Below are 16,412 nucleotides of genomic sequence, written 5' to 3' on the forward strand. Positions count from 1 at the left end.
CACAAGAAGTGCATACTTTGAACAGAACATAAGATTTAAGACAGCATGGTTGGCTTATTTCACAGTCTGTGTGTTGGTAGATACTCAAGACACCAAAATAAATGTGGAAAAATACAGAAAAGTTTAGTTTTATGATATGTCTCCTTTAAAGTGGCAGTAGATCTTTTGTTCAAGCATGTTTTCATCCAGTGGAAGAACTTTTTCTTTTTACTTTTTGATCTGATTAAGCAAAACGAACAGTTGAGCCATCTATAAAATGGCAGTTACATTAAAAATGACAAATGCTTGCTGTGATCTTGCCTAAAATAGCTGTTTTTTAAGCTAACAAGTCTATGGGAAATTATTCATATGAAGAGTCCTAAAGACAAATCTGCTGTTTTAGTGTCAACATTATATTCCTTTAAATCACATTTGTAAAAAATGCATTTAGACATATTTTTTATATCAATAAAACAACTCAAAACAGTTTTGATTTTGGACAGAAATACAGAATATTTTTAAGTAGAAAGGTTCTAAGCAAAAAAGGCTGGAACCACCGCTGTAATTGATCTTAATGCGCCACATTTATAATGAAGACTATAGTATCTGCCATCAGCTGATGGAAATGCTTTGTCATTTCTGATGTTTTTGTGCATACAGCTTGATTTAAGGTGGACCTCTATGATGGTGCCAGCTGTTATTGCTGGGAGATTTGTGCCACAGCTGCAAAGCCCTCATATAAAGAGAGAGAGAGAGAAAGAGAGAGAGAAAAGTGTGATGAAAAAAAGCAGAAAAACAAAGTCAGGGATTAAGGGAGCTAAATACAGCTACAGCATGACACAGATCAAACTTGCAGACAATAAAAAAAAGCACATATAAAAACTAACAAACAACAGCTGGGACATTTTCGTACAAGGTGTACTTGGCTAAAAACAAACTGCAACAGACATCCAAAATAAGGACAAAATGACACGAATAACGCAGAACAATTACATCAGAATCCCTCTACCTTGCTAGTCTCTTTAAACGCACAGACAATCCACAAGAATCACAAGTTTTCTACTTCCTAATCCACTTTCACACACGCCTTAATGATGTTATCTCATTAATCTGTCCTGCAGCTGGGTTAATGCAGTAAATACATAGTCAATGTTAGCTAAGAAACAACTGAAAGAAACTTGATGCAGTGATGGCATAAACAAAACATCAGTATGGTAAAAGAGCTAGGGTCATACCATTAGAGAGGAGTGTGAGGGGGGAAGTTTGCATATGAAGATGAACACAGTGTAAAAGCTGCAGAGGGATGAGTGGGGGGAAAAGTAAGGAGAATACATGAAGTGCAGAAGCAGAATGAGGTGTGTGGGGGAGGGAGGGCGAAAATAAAGAAAAATATTAAGAAGCAGACTGTCAAACACTCTCGCACGCATTTCTAATCTATCCTCCGCTATAATCCCTCCTGTTTCTGGTGAGGAAGTGACAATGTGAGAGAGGAGGATGAGCTCATGTGAGGGATGCGAATGTCAGCACGCACACCTCAGACACACAAATACAAAGAGAGCAGGGCTAAAAAGGGATGAAAAGAAAAATAAGAAATAAATGCAACAAAAGCCATTGTTGACGCATCTTTGTGAGTTTTCCTAGAGAGTTGGGCCTGGCAATGCTTCAGATATCATAAGTGCATGTTGTGGGATGCTTGAGCCATAGAAAGCAAGTAAAAATATGTGCATAATCTAGGGCAATAACGGGGCTCATATGGCTCAGAGTGGGTGGTTCAAGTTTGGCATATGGCTCAGATCTACTCGACAGAGGCAGAAAAAGCCTTAAGAATAAAAAGAAAAAACAGATATAATGTGAATCAGGATACTAAATACTGTTCAAACCTACCCAAATTTTCCAGTATTTCCCTGACCTGGCATGCTAGATGGATGTGTTTCGCACATCCATCTGGTAAACCACTCATAGACAGCGTTGGGAAAGGGCAGAGCCTTTGAAATTGGATGAACGTTCTGTCTGTCACATCTTTACGGGTCAATCAGAGCAACAAAACACATGACGTAGCTGCTACCTTTTTTGACCTTTAACTTTGATATCCTAAACCTTACCCTGACACTAAAATCACACTCCTGTGTTTATTGGATGAAGTTTTAAAATAAAATCAGATTAACCTTATGTTTGGGGTTAGGGTTAAGGTAGCAGAATAAAAAAAGTTAAAAGTTAAAACCTGATTGCAAAACATTAAATAAAGCCAAGAACACAGTCTATTTACAGAAAAAAAATGCTTGCTCCCCCTTTAAACGTTAAAACGCAGCAAGCGTAGCTTACCTAACTCTGTTAGCTGTGTGAGCTTTGTAGATAACGGAGCTATGTGGCTAAGCTGAGCTCACAAAGCAGCTACATAAAATACTAACTACTTTATCTAGCTAGCTGAGGTAGCTTTAGTGATGTTTGCTAAAGCTCAAGCTGCCAATATAACTTAGCTATGGAGGATGTAGATATGTAGGTAATGGAGCTACATAGCTTCCATAGCTATATAGAAAGTGTAGCTAAAGCTAAGCTAAGCTCACAGAGCAGTAATATAAGCCATGTAGCCACATTGGCTTTAGCTACATTTATTTAAAGCTTGCATTGCTAAAGCAAACATAGATACATTGACTTATGTAGTAGCATCAATTAGATAGCTAGTGTAGCTGTGTTAGGTGTAGCTAATGCTAACAAAGCTAAAGTGAGTCACCATATGTTTAACTACTTCTAAGATGGGTGTTTATTATACAGCTGATCTTTATTCTGTTTTTATTGACAAAATGTTTCTTAGTTTGTAATGTTTGCAATGTGGTTGTTTTATGAATGTAACTGCCAGAATGAATGTAACTGTTGATATAAATGTTGAGGCATCATTTTACTCCTACTGTCAACCCTGTCCTCACAGAAACAGGTTGTCATGAGCATCTGCCAGGATGATCGATGTAGTGTGCTTGTGGTGAAGTCTACGGACACAGAATAGTGAGCGTGGAGAGGTCAGCAAGACGCGTGACTCCACGGGGGAAGAGATCGATGAGGCTGATAAGCAGCCGGCTGAGGAGACGCTCCAGGAAATGATGGGATGCTACCGTGGCGTTGCTGAGCTCAGCACAAAAACAAAGGAGCTGTCAGACGAATTATGCAAAACGAGGGAAGATTTATCTGTCCGGCTTGTGCGGGAAACGGTTGTGACAGGGCAGGGGAAACCGGCTTGGGCTGCATCGCCCCGTGGGGACAGGGAGTGGAGGACAAAACACTGGAGTGATAGAGGGAAGGACGAAAGGCTAGCATGAAGATTTAGAGCAAAGTCTTCCTCCCTGGGGGATAGAGGGAGCCTGGGGCTGAGACTGAAGAGTTTCATGGCCGCAGGTAAGCTTCAGCAGCAGATCCTCCATTAACCCCGACACACATACCCAAACCCAAACACTCACACACTCTTCAGAAATAAAACAACAGTAACCAGCCAACACACAGATCACATCAGATGGGTGATGGATGCTGAGGAATGAGTGCTGGTGGAGATCTCGAGAGAAAGAGAGAGAGGCAATGAAAAGAGTAATGTTGCTGATAAGTGAACTGGTGATACACAGGGCAACCTCTACAGTAACAGCTTCTCTGTTTCCTCTCTTATCACAGCTTTTTGTCTGATTGTGTTGCCTTGTGTATCTCCATTCTTCTTAGATAACCCTATCTCTGTATGACCTTTGAGCTGCTAACCTCTCCTGCTGATATCTTAACAATGGGGAAGTGTAAAATGTGTTTGTGTTTGCAAAAACAAGACCCAATCAACAAGTGGTTGAAACATCTCACATGTATCTGGACATGTTATCTGGATACTAATTTTGGCTTGATTTCTTTGGCATTTTTACATCTCAAGATTCTTGTTTTATGACTACTGTGAATATTTTAGGCTCTGATTTGCTGAAGTTTATTCTCACTTTTATTTGGGACAGCATAAAAATGAAAGTGGCCCTTAATGATTTTGAAAACAGAGCATCATAAAAGATGGAGTGACAACAAAATTGAAATTTAAACTGAGTACAAAATTAGCAATAAAGAAAAATAAATTACAGAATTCAGAAAGTTTATTCAGAGCTGTGATACCACAAATCCACATTGCTGAATCCATGATAACGTCTATTTATAATGTGTTTGGTGATAACAGTGTTGCTATCAGTCTCTACCTTGACATTGGAAGTAAAAGACGGCAGCTTCCTGTTAGCCTGTTCGCAAATCACGATGCTCCTTTTTTTTCTTCTTTTGTTTTCTTGGCAGTGGCAACCAATCAGGGCAAGTGACTAGAGACAAGATAGATGTCTGGCAGTTTGGAGGAGAAAAAAAAAATCCTTTATGGCCCAAAAGATGAAAAGATTGTGCTCCTAAAATGGGATTCATGCACATTTTACTCACTGGAATAACATGTGCACAAAATGGGAATTGGTTTTTATGGAGATAAATGATAAGGAAAGGTTTCATGTGTGTTGGTTAAAAAGTTGACCATTTTTCAGGTCTAAACGAACAAAATATAAATGTGAAAAAGATTGTTCATTGTTGATCTGGGTGCGATTTGTATAAAGTTCTTTAAGACTCAATTTCCATTTTGTTCTTATACTCGGTCTTTCTGGTCATATTACTTTTGAAACATACATCTGACATCCTTGCAGTTAAAAAAGTAAATGTTAATCAATAATTCCTTCAAACAACTAAAATTGGTTTTATTTTGAAAAACCAATTAAACTCATAGCAGTTTAAGCCAACAGGGAGGATCCATCAAAACAATAATCAGAATAATCATGATGGATGTATTGGGACGATATATAAATCCTTGCACCTTTGCTACACCACATTTTAAATTGAGAACTTTGTTTATTTAAAAAATATTCTCCATAAGGTGGATATACATACAATAACACTACAGCTTTGTAAATACAAAACAAAAAAGTGAAAATGTCTTAAGTTGGATGGTGGGATTTAAAAGCCAGTATTTCTGTCTCCTGGTTGGCATAGAGGGCACGTCATTCGATAAGATAAATCTTTAGCACAAATTTTTGCAAACATATCCTGCAAATATGGCCAGGGGTTGTTATGGGCCTGTTGGACTGGCTGTTGTAAATAACACATTTGCCGTCATTGTCTCGCCCTCCTCCATTGTGCATTTGCTGTTTTTTTTTCCCTCCTTTGTCTTTGCTCTCTTGCTCTTAATCTTCACACTTTCTCAAGCTCTTTCTCCCACTTCTCTTTCTCAGCTCCTGCTTCTTCTTCTTCACCTGTTTCTGTTATTAATGCTGGTTGACATTCAAGACACTGCATTACTGCCATCGTCAGTAATAACCCCTTAGTTTCCATTCGCTTCAGGCCACATTTCTGAGCTTCACAAAGTAATTTGACAACAAAACGTATCCCGATTTACAAAGTAACGAGTAACGAGGAAATGTATAGGAGTAAAAGTACTCATTTAATATAAAAAATATAGAGAAGTAAAAGTAGAATCAATCAGAAAATTAAAAACATAAAGTACAGATACTCTTTAAAAAAATACTTACTCACTTTCTTAATACTTTAGTTTTGTCAATAAAACCACTCAGAAAATGTACACCATGCTCACCTTTTCTGCACTACCAAAACTTAACGATATATATATATATATATATATATATATATATACTTAATTTTAACTAACTGTATTAGATGTATTGCTGATGAATATACTGACATATCTTATATGCAACAATCCAGAACCAGCATTTTAAGCTTGTTTTGATTCTGATGAAAACTAAACTAACTTTTCATCAGAGTTTTAATTTTCTAAAGATCTGTTTTTAGATAGTCTTTGTCTTATTTTGCTTGTGGAAAAAAGGGAGTTGACCGATATTTTAGGTAAATGTTCAAGTTGACAAATTTAACACTGATACAATGAGTTTGTAATTTAAGCCATACGACATCTTTTTGCATTTGCTATAAAGCTGCAAACAAATCCAAACACAGATTAGATGTTAAACCAGATGCAAACAGGGTCTGCATGGTCTGTACTATAAATAAAAACCTGTGTTAATTCTTCATTCTGTGACATCTTCAGTTTTCTCAGGTTAAACTTTTGCCCCCTCCCAAGCTGAACTAAACTCCTGTAAGTGTGTGTATTGTGATTACTGTTGTGGACTATCAGCAAAGAAATGAAACTAAAGTGTGTTAATTAAGCTAGGTTGCTACATAAAGGGGCTTCCAAGTGTTGTGTACTTCATCTGCCTCTCTTCCTCAGCTGCCTCCCTACCTGTGTGTGGGTGTGTGTGGGTGTGTGTGGTGAGGTGCCATGTGGGATGCCAGTGGCCTGCATGCCGGTAGAAGAGCGGTTGGTAGAAGGGTAGCGAGTTTACCTGGTCCAAGGTAGAGTACCTTGACTTGAGCGTGATGACCTCATCCAGGTGAGCCCTGAATTCTCTCCGTGAGGCCTGGGGGAAGCCACAGGATAGTCACTCACCTTCATGCCACGCACGCTCTCAGGCAACAGGCATGCACACCCACTCTGATCAACACGACACATCAGTTAGAGGAGCATTTTAAAACACAGTAGACCACTTGACCTCCTCCAATTTTCACACATGCCAGATCTAAGCCAACACACACATTTCACAGTCGGATGAAAATAAATGTAAAAATAATTTAAAGAAAGGTGCCTGACGACTCACTAGAAAACCAGCAACAACACAACAAAACCAAAGATGGATGAAGACCAGAAAAACATCAGCTCCTGCAGAGCACCGCTACTGTTGACACATCCCTCTGTTAGTGTGTGTGGAAACCCAAAAATAAAAGACAACAGAGTGCTCAACCTCTGGCTGTGCCCAAAAACCTCTGTCTGTAAATATGTGACCAGCTGGGAGAGAGATTTATACACTTTATAATCAATGACCATTTAATTCTTGTGATTATGAGTTCACTTAAAGTTAGACAGTCAAAAGCACTGAAGAGCAAAGTGAAGATGAAAATTGTCAAAATTTTGAGTTAGATCTTAATTTTTCAAATTGCTACTTTGGGGCCTGCTCAGTGATGAATTACCTCATCGCTAAATAAACGTGTTGTACCATATTGTACTGTATCGTGTCTTATCAGTGATATATCCAATAAATGATACTGTATTGTATTGTATCAAGTCATAATTGTTTCATTGTTCCTCATACATATCATAGGTTTGTATTCTGTCAAATCATAAGCACCATTTAACATCTTATTACATCAAACCTTATTGTGATCTGAATAATATTGCTCCACATCAAGTCATTAGTATCATATCATTAATATTATCACAGATAATATTTTGTTAAAATCAAGAATCAAGTGATAAGGTGTCTCATCCTAGCAAATCATAACTTGGCATAAAATTTCTTATCATATCATCTTGTGTTGTGCCATTTGGTACTAAATTACACTACATTGTATCATATCACATGGCAACACAACGTTATGTGACATAATGTAGGGAGATGCAATGTTGTGTAATGTAATGTAGTGATGTAAAACATAGTATAATGTAGCATAATGTAGTGTGACGTAACCTAGTCTAATGTAACCTAGTGTAACGTAATGTTGTGTCACACAACATAGCGTAGCATAGCGAAATGTAATGTGGGGTTACGTAGTGTAGCATAACATGGTGTAGCATAGTGTAGCATAATATAGCACAACATAACTTAACTCTTTGTAATGTAACGTATTGTAACATAATGTAACGTGACATAACATAATGTTACTTAAAGTAACATAAGGTAAACGTAATGAAACGTAACATAATGTAACATAACTAATTTAAAGTAACTTAATGTAATGTAATTTAATGTCACGTAATGTAATGTAACATAATGTAACACAATGTAACATATCTTGACTTAACTTAATGTAACATAACTTAATCTAGCGTAAAATAATGTAACATAATGTAACATGATGTAACGTAATGTAATGTAACAAACCCTATGTAATGTACGTAATATAATGTAACAAAATTTTACATAATGTAACGTAACATAAATGTACCATAATGAATCATGTCATATGGTACCATACCCCACTCTACTGTTGTGCCATATCATATTGATTCATACTATATCCAATGGTATCATATTTTTTGTGCTGTCTCATATCATATCTGAATAAAAAAATTAAACATAAATTTTAACTTTTTTTTCTTGATTTACAAAATCCCAACATAATAAGCCTACATACTGTCCATGTATGAACTACTCTTTATTACAACAGTAAATGGGCCATTCTACAAGAATAAGAAAATAAAAAATAGCTGTTCATTTTTAAGAAAAAACTCAAGATTTTCAAGTTTGAAAAGTCACACACATATATATATGAGATTTTTTTTACCTTAACAGCCATAAAATTACATGAACCAAAAATATGACTTTTTGAGATTATAAAGTCAAAATAGACGATTGCTTGGAAGAAAATCATATTGGATGGAGCTTTTTTCTTGCACAGTTCCTGTACTTGAGAGCCTGATCATTTACTGGGGTTAAGGAATAAGAAGGTACTGTACTTGTGATTTTAGCCCAGAATAATTTTATCACCTCTTAGAAGAGACATTTCTGTAAACTGGGGTTATCCAACCATTGTTGTTAGTTTGGTTTCTGGTAAATTTGTGAGTATACAATGTTTTAAATTTGACTACAAAAACTCAGAAATTCTGAGTCTGATTTCCTGTAAATAAACAACTTTATAATCTCAAAAATTTAAACTTTTCGTAAAAATACACAGATCCTCTTTTTTCTCTTTTAGAGTGGCTTCTGATGTTCTATTGTACATTAAGTTTCTTATCACGACTTAAAAATGTTCTATGTCCATCTAATTGGCAACATCGGAGTAGACAGGGCCCCATCTTTGATTGTTAGAAGATGAAAACAGGAAAAATGAGGATCTTTTTAGTGGCCATTACCTCCCATAACCTTTGAGATAGACAGTATGTTTTCTGATTCTACTTCAACACTCTTTTACAAATTTCTTTACTAAGTACAGGTAATCAATGCATTCTAGTATCACACTGGACAAGTGTCAGCGCTCCTCCATGCCCTTGTATTGAGGCCATGTCTTTACAGATCAGAGTCTTTGGGCCATGACCAGAGTAACAAGCACAGGAGAGCTGCAAAAAGGCTTACGGCACATTTATGCAGCCTTTTTCCCTTTTACACGCTGCTGTGTGATTGTGTGAACGTTAAAGGAACCGGGGTGTGTACACAGAGGGAGAGAAATGCACTTTGTTTGTGCAAGCAATATCACTTTCATTCAAATATATAATTCAAGCATCTTTCAACTTCAATTCTGAGGTTGAAACACATTTGAGGAATATGCCAAGTGATGGAGGTTTGTTTATTTTTGGAGGGTGTGCGAGTGTGGAAAGGTTTAGATACAGTACAAGTACAAGAATGAGGGCAACAGGACTTTTTTACTACAAGACAAAATCAGAAGAAAAACAAGACCACACCGACACGAAAATAGAGGGGGAACAGAAGGGATTATGGGTAGAAAACCACAGAGAGACAGCAGGGAGGCAGCAGGCAGGACAGCACAAGCACACAAGGGGACAGATCAGATGTTTGGGAAGGGAGGCAGGCAGGAGGTTTGGTTTGGAGATGGAAGGAGGAAGTGATGCCATGATGACGGCTGAATCGATGCATTAGAACCCATGCAGGAGTACCTCAGCAATGCTTAGGGTGGATGAACAGGAGGGGAGCCGCGCCTGGTGCCGCGAAAGAGAGAAAGAGAGAGACAGAGAGAGGAGGGGAGAAGAGAAGAGGGTTAACAGAGCCAAAGCCGGGTTGAGCGGGGGGACAGAGGCACACAGAGACTGACGCTTCAAGCAGACAGCGCCCTCTGGCTTTCAGGAGGACATCTGCGTGGCAGCTCTCTGTGTGACTGTCTCGGATGGGCCAAGGCAGCCAAGGGCATGACTGACGGGACAGTAAGGACAGGACAAGAGAGAGAGGACAGAGAAGAACAGGACAGGCAGAGAAGTTCAGTACAGGACATTACTGGTTGGGATAGGACAGGAAAGTACGAGGACATAACAGGTCAGGTCTGGACAGATGAGTTCAGGTCAGGACAGGATCTCACAGGACAAGAAATAGAAGACAGGGAAGGACAGGAAAGTACAGTTCTAAAAAGGACAGGACAGGACAATGAAAAGGTCAGGTCATGAAAGTACAGGTAAGGGATCTCATTTATAAATCAGGACCTGAAACTGGTTCTACAGCTTATACCAAGCTATAAAAAAACAAAACCTGCTGATAGAATTTGCTCAACCCAAAAAGTCCAGTCAGGCCCTACACAACCCCGGGCTATTAACTGTGTTTTAGTCAGGGACACTCTCGACATACATTCAACCATTTAATTGCAAAATGGATATACAGTTTTACTTGGCAGAAAAGGCTTTGCTCAAAAGATGCTCTCTGAGTTATTCAAGCAGCTGCTTTGACTTTCCAGGTAGCACATAGCTAGAAACCCAAGATAGATAAACATATGAAAATGCATATTGAATACAATAAAATTATTGCAAAGCAATTAATCCATAGTGGCATGAAGCTGAATTTGAGGGTGCAACAAGCTTTACACTATTGCACTATTTCACTGTGGGCTTTTAGCAACTCTTTGCCCTCATTACATCAAAAAATACACTAAATACAGGGATTTGGCGTTGCAGATGGCCTAGCACTTAGGTTGCACCCCATGTATGCAGGCAGCCCGGGTGACATATGGGGGCACTGTAAATTCATGCAGCATTTTCTTGCATTATGACTGTCAGACTAAAAAGATTTTAAAATTTTCTGCACGATTCCAGCAATCTCTCAGTTCTGGCCTTAATTAACTATCCTGGACGAGCAAAATATCAGCTTAAAGACACCTTGAACAGGTAGACCAGTTGCAGTACTACGCAAAAAATACTGAGGCCCTGTCCACACGGAGACAAAAATTGCTGTTTCGTTTTGAAAAAGTTTTTCGTAAAGACGAGGTCGTTTCAGGAAATAACTGCGTAAGCACAGAACCACTAAAAAACAACTGAAAACGCTGTAAGAAGATCACAGAAAACTAACACAAACTTCCTTCTAGTTGCCCTACTGGTTGTTCTCCGTGTTAGATTTAAGAATATGTGGTGTTTGTGTTTCACGGTGGCGGTAAAGGAGCATCAGATTTTTCTGTAAAAGCATAACAAGATCAGTAGCTTCTGCATTACGAACACAACCCTGTAATCAACGATTGTTGTTTTGTCCAGACCTGCGCAGGCGTCTTAAGAGAGCTACGCTATGTGTGACGTAATCGTTTCAAGAAAGATGGGGCTGGCCATCCACACGGAGACGAAACGGTAGTCATTCATGGATTTTTGCACTCTGGGACCCGTTTTCAAAAATTAACGTTTACAGTCACCCAAAACGCCGTTTCCGTGTGGATGAAACGCTGATACAACAAAAAACTCTTGCGTATACTCCTGAATTCGTCTCCGTGTGGATGGGGCCTGAGTCAAAACATTCCAGCACACAGCCGACCATTAATGGAGAAGGCGGGGTCTTTTGGTCATTTAGTGATTAGCTCTGCTCGGTTCTGGTCATAAAGTTGGTAGAAACAAGCAAAACAGGACTCAAGTTATGTTGTTGCTTTTATTTGGCTACCCTAGTGGCTGGTAGGTTGAACAAATTCACCAGACACTGCTAAAAAACACCCGCATTTGGCTGGTGGCGGGTGCTAATTTCCACCCTGGTATGCACCAATGGAAGTTGTTTTGGTGTTTAACCTGCAAATTCCACATACTCCACCAGCACCATATCCCAGGTGTGCAGCAGTTTCCTCTGCCCTCGTCCACTGGCGTCTCCTTTGAAGCTGATTTGCTGTTCACTCCAACATTATTTGGTAATGTTTTGGCTCCTACTGTGGGTGAGTACATTAGGAAGTTAAAGGGTTGATGTTTTCTAAAAAGCATGTTTGGCTTCATATGCAATGCTGTGGTTTTCAACCTTCAAGATTTTGGCATATGCAAACTTTATTATAGTTTTGAACACTGTTTTATTAATGAGATCCCAGGTCAGGAGAGTATATTTCAGAAAAGGGCAAGACAGGCTGGGTCAGTCCTGGTCCAGAGTAGAGAGTATAGCCCATGATAGGAAAGGAAAGGAAACTCCAGGAATGGACAGGTGAGAATTAGGAAGGGCTGGACAGGAAAATTAAGGTTAAGACAGAAAAACAGGGGCATACACGACGAGAGTAACAGGACAGTACAGGTCTTGCCAAAAAATAGAGGCTAAGTCAGAACAAGACAGTGATCAAGACAGGAAAGGACAGGACAGATATGGTCAAGAAGGTACAGAAAATCACAGATCAGGACAGGACAGGACTTGGCAGGAAAGTTCAGGTCAGGACAGCAGGTAGGAGTTGCATTGGGACTTTTCAACACAACAACAGGAAAAAGTTCTCACAGGAAACATCACACACTTGAACATTTTTTCATCTTGTCAAGTGCAGCTTAATCCTACATGTGTATCACTTTCTTTGGCAAGCGTGTTCTTGTATATTCATGAGGCCTGACAGCTTAAATATAATCCTCAAGTCCACTGTTACAACAGGAATATCAAAGCTTTTACTGCCTCAGGCTTATAATGGTTACAGTATCTGTTCATTGAGTCCTTTCACAGAGATATGAATGACTGGTTGCAATGCAGCAGTACTACCCTATTCTTGTGTACTTAGTCATTCTAATCCAGGATGTAAGAGCTCCTTGTAAACTCAGAAGTCTGAGTCTGGACAACAAGTGTGACATGATCTATTGGCTGAATACAGTATAATGACTAAAATGTTCATATATGTTATGGAAAAGACACTCCGCTCCAGTTGCAATTCATACCCCATTTACACAACATGATAACAGGAATCATTATCTGTTTAAGGTATTCCAATGGTAATTCTAGATGACTGCATGCTGAGGTGGTCTGGGATGCCTTCATCCAGACTGGATTGGTTGTGTAGACACCACATGTACAGGTACATATGAAGACCAACCCTTCAGCTGACGTGATCTTCAGTATTCCTCTAGTATACAGAAAGAATAAAATGCATCGCCCTATTTTGTCCATCCAAAATCAATAGTAGTGATGGGAATTCCTGCTCTTTTTAGAGATCTGTCCCAACTCACTAATGAGAGGTTACATAATAATTATGTTTAGTGGATCGTAAAGTAATGTAAGGTAACGTAATAATACGCAAGGTAACATAAGAAAACATATAGTAACATAAGGAAACAAGTAGGGATGCACGATATTATCGGCATTACATCATATCAGCTGATAATAGCTTAAAAAGTTAATGACAGGTATTGGCTGATAATAAAATTTACGCCAATCTGTACGGCTAATAATGTGACGTCACAATTAAGCACATGGATGACGCCAGACGTGCGCCAACAACAAACTCAACATGTCGGCTATGCGTGTGAAGTTTGAGGTGTGGGAACAAGACAGCAAAGTAGCTGTTTGCATCGATTGTAAAGTACATGTGAAGCGAGGAGGAGCTTGACAACATGCCTTTATTTTACATCTAAAAAAACATCACCCTCATGACTACAAGGACTTTCTTAAGATGAAGAATAAAAAAATTTAATTCCAGGGAAAACTCGTAAACAGCCTCTACTTAAGTCCTTTGACAAAGCTATAAAACACAGCAATGACCACCCAAAGGTAAGGAGCTGAACAGGAAAATCATTGAATATATAGTTCTGGATAATCAGCCTTTCAGCGTGGTAGAATATATGGGCTTCCACGGGCTAATGATGCATTTAAAGCCCCGCTATGTTATACCTAGCAGGTGCTTATAGCCTTACCTGAACTGCCAAACTTAGTTTCCAGTCATGTAGAGAAGCTCCTCGTTAAAGCTAAACATATTAGCTTCACCACGAATATATGGACATCAAGTGTCAGCCCTGTTAGCATGTTGAGCCTCAGTGCCTCAGTGGATAGGTGAGGATTTCACTCTTGCCTGCCCTACACTCACAGGAGTCTGCCCTACACTCACAGGAGTGCTCACTCAGTAGCCGCAGCTGCAGCCGCTTTTGACAACGTGTTTCGGATATGGAAAATAGAGATAAAGAACGTGCATGTTGTGCTTTGTGACAGTGCATGAAACATGGGAAAAGCAATGACGGACCTCTGTGTGCCAAGTCTCCCATGCATTGCACACACTCTGCAGGTGTCCCGTCTCAGCACTGGAGATGTGGTTTGCCACTGGATTGTTACAGAGCTCTTTACAGTGAAATGCCCATTAAACTGGGTTGCTTAGTTAGTCTGTGCTGTTTAAAGCAGAATCAGGAGAACTACTTCTGGTGAAGTTTGATTTCTTTTGTTCATCTTAAGTCTCAAAAATTTAAAATCATATTTAAGCTCTGAACTATAGCTAAATTTTGCATTCAAGAATCTGTCTTTTTGTTGTTGCTGTTACTTAAAGCACTTTGTCAGGAGTATCTCAGGGAGCCATCCTGCAAACTGGCTGAGTAAGAAGGAGAATCAATCTAAATGTTTAAGCTATTTATTTTTTGCACTGTGGAGCTGTCAGCAGGTTATTTGCTGCATTTTATTGCCCTCAAGAATGCAGATGACTTTGGCTGTACTGTTAAAAATACATGTAGCATGTAATGCACATGTACCACTTTACAAAAAAAAACAGCAACCAATGGGCAACCAGTGACTAGCCGGAAGTTACAAAATGTAATAATTAACCTAAGCCTTGTGTATTTATTGTCAAAACCACCAGACCTTTCTTTAGTGTCTTGTTTTCTGAACTGAGTATTGAAGAAAATTAAAGGTTACATGTTTTACCCCTTTTTAAGACAAGTTTATATTGGTGTCAGAGGTCCCCAAAACATTCCTGTGGAGTTCATTTCTGAAAAAAAAAACACTCCAGTATTGGATTTTTGCATGTCTAAAAAAATTCTCTCTTTCGGCCCTGCTCAGAACGAACTGTTTCTGTTTCTGTGGCTTTAAATGTTAATGAGCTGTCTGACCCCGCCCCCAACTCCACCCCTTTCACGAAATGGATGTGGCTTAATGGATGAGGCTCTCCTGCTCAGGAGAGGAGGGTGGAATTTTTGTCCAAGCAGGAAGGGCCAACCCAACCTGGAGGCGGTGCTAACTCCCCACGACATCATTAGCATAAAATCTGTGAACGGTTTGTTTCAGCGCACATTTTCTGAAGGGTGGAAAAAGAGACGAGGGGTAGGGAATGGATTTTTCAGATTCTTGGGGGGATAGTGGACAGACCAGGGGCACATTTTTTTTTTTGCTAGCAAAGCCTGAGTAGGTGTATTTTGCATAATATGTGACCTTTAAATCATAAAATATCATTAAAACACACATATCTAGACATTTTAAGAAAACAAATTACATTAAAGCTAAAATGCTACCGTTGCCTTGAAAATGCAAATCCATGCTTGTATTTGGATAAAGACTTTCTCATTATGTGGTCATGATTAAGGTAGTAGCCCAACAAATTTACAGTGCTCCGTTTGCTCCTGTGTTTTCTGGATTAAAACCAGATTAAATTTGATGATCAGTGGCTTTAAAGGCTCCACAAATCCAGATCAATTGATGAAAAATGCTACTTATCCCTTGACAACTGCTCTGCAATCAATGAAGTAACAACCATTGATCTGGAATGGATCAGGTTTAATACTTCCCTGATGTTTCACACAGCAATGATCCAAGACAACCTGTAAACCAGAGATCAGATGGGAAATAAAATGAGCCAGGACACTGCAATGTAATTTATTTCTAGTACCCAAAAGTATCACCTATTATCGCTCTACTGGGTAAGCTGTGATTGGTGTATTTCTATTCATGCTGCAGTAAGGCACTTGTAATAGCTCACTACATGGAGACTTTTATTACCCACACTAATGAGGTTGGAAGGAGGTTATGTTTCTGCCTCTTTGTATAAGATGTTCACAGATTTCTCTAAACTGCAGTGGACAGGGAAGAAATGATTAGGATCTGGATTCTTGCACAGGCGCCATGCTGCTCATTTACTGGCAGGAGAGTCAAAGACAGCAGCTGTACAGAAATTCAGTCATGTGGTATTTTGTCAAAACATCAAAAACAACAACACAAACATGGCCATCTGTGTTTGCAGAGGTTTTTTTTCTGCTGGTCCAAGAATGCTCCCAGCTCTAAAACTGACGTAATAACACTGGGAAATCCATTTCAAAATATGAAATGTTTTCCCAGCAAGATAATGGCTTGCAGGAGAGCCAAGCTTGCTGTGAATAGTAACTAAAAGCATTAGATATTCCCAACCTGTTCTCATGAATCAGTTTTATTTTAGATTAAATAATAAATTGGCTTTTTAAAGTGGGGCTGTCGAGGAGATGAGCGTCCAATCCCTCACTA

At 39.0% G+C, this 16,412-nt stretch overlaps 1 protein-coding gene across 5 annotated transcripts in view; it reads right to left on the reverse strand.

Moving 5' to 3' along the window:
• The window catches only part of gphnb (gephyrin b), a 202,170-nt gene that overhangs the window by 34,316 nt on the left and 151,442 nt on the right, over positions 1–16,412 (reverse strand). For 3 of the 5 annotated variants that reach the window (XM_041804498.1, XM_041804495.1, XM_041804494.1), the window contains exons 9-10: positions 9,692–9,733; positions 6,369–6,443 (exon numbers count right to left, since the gene is read on the reverse strand). In XM_041804498.1, coding sequence (XP_041660432.1) covers positions 6,369–6,443; positions 9,692–9,733 — 117 coding nt within the window. The remainder of the gene's footprint in view (positions 1–6,368; positions 6,444–9,691; positions 9,734–16,412) is intronic. The other 2 variants (XM_041804499.1, XM_041804497.1) reach the window with 1 other exon arrangement.

Source organism: Cheilinus undulatus, linkage group 14, assembly GCF_018320785.1.
Source record: "Cheilinus undulatus linkage group 14, ASM1832078v1, whole genome shotgun sequence".
NCBI lineage: Eukaryota > Metazoa > Chordata > Actinopteri > Labriformes > Labridae > Cheilinus > Cheilinus undulatus.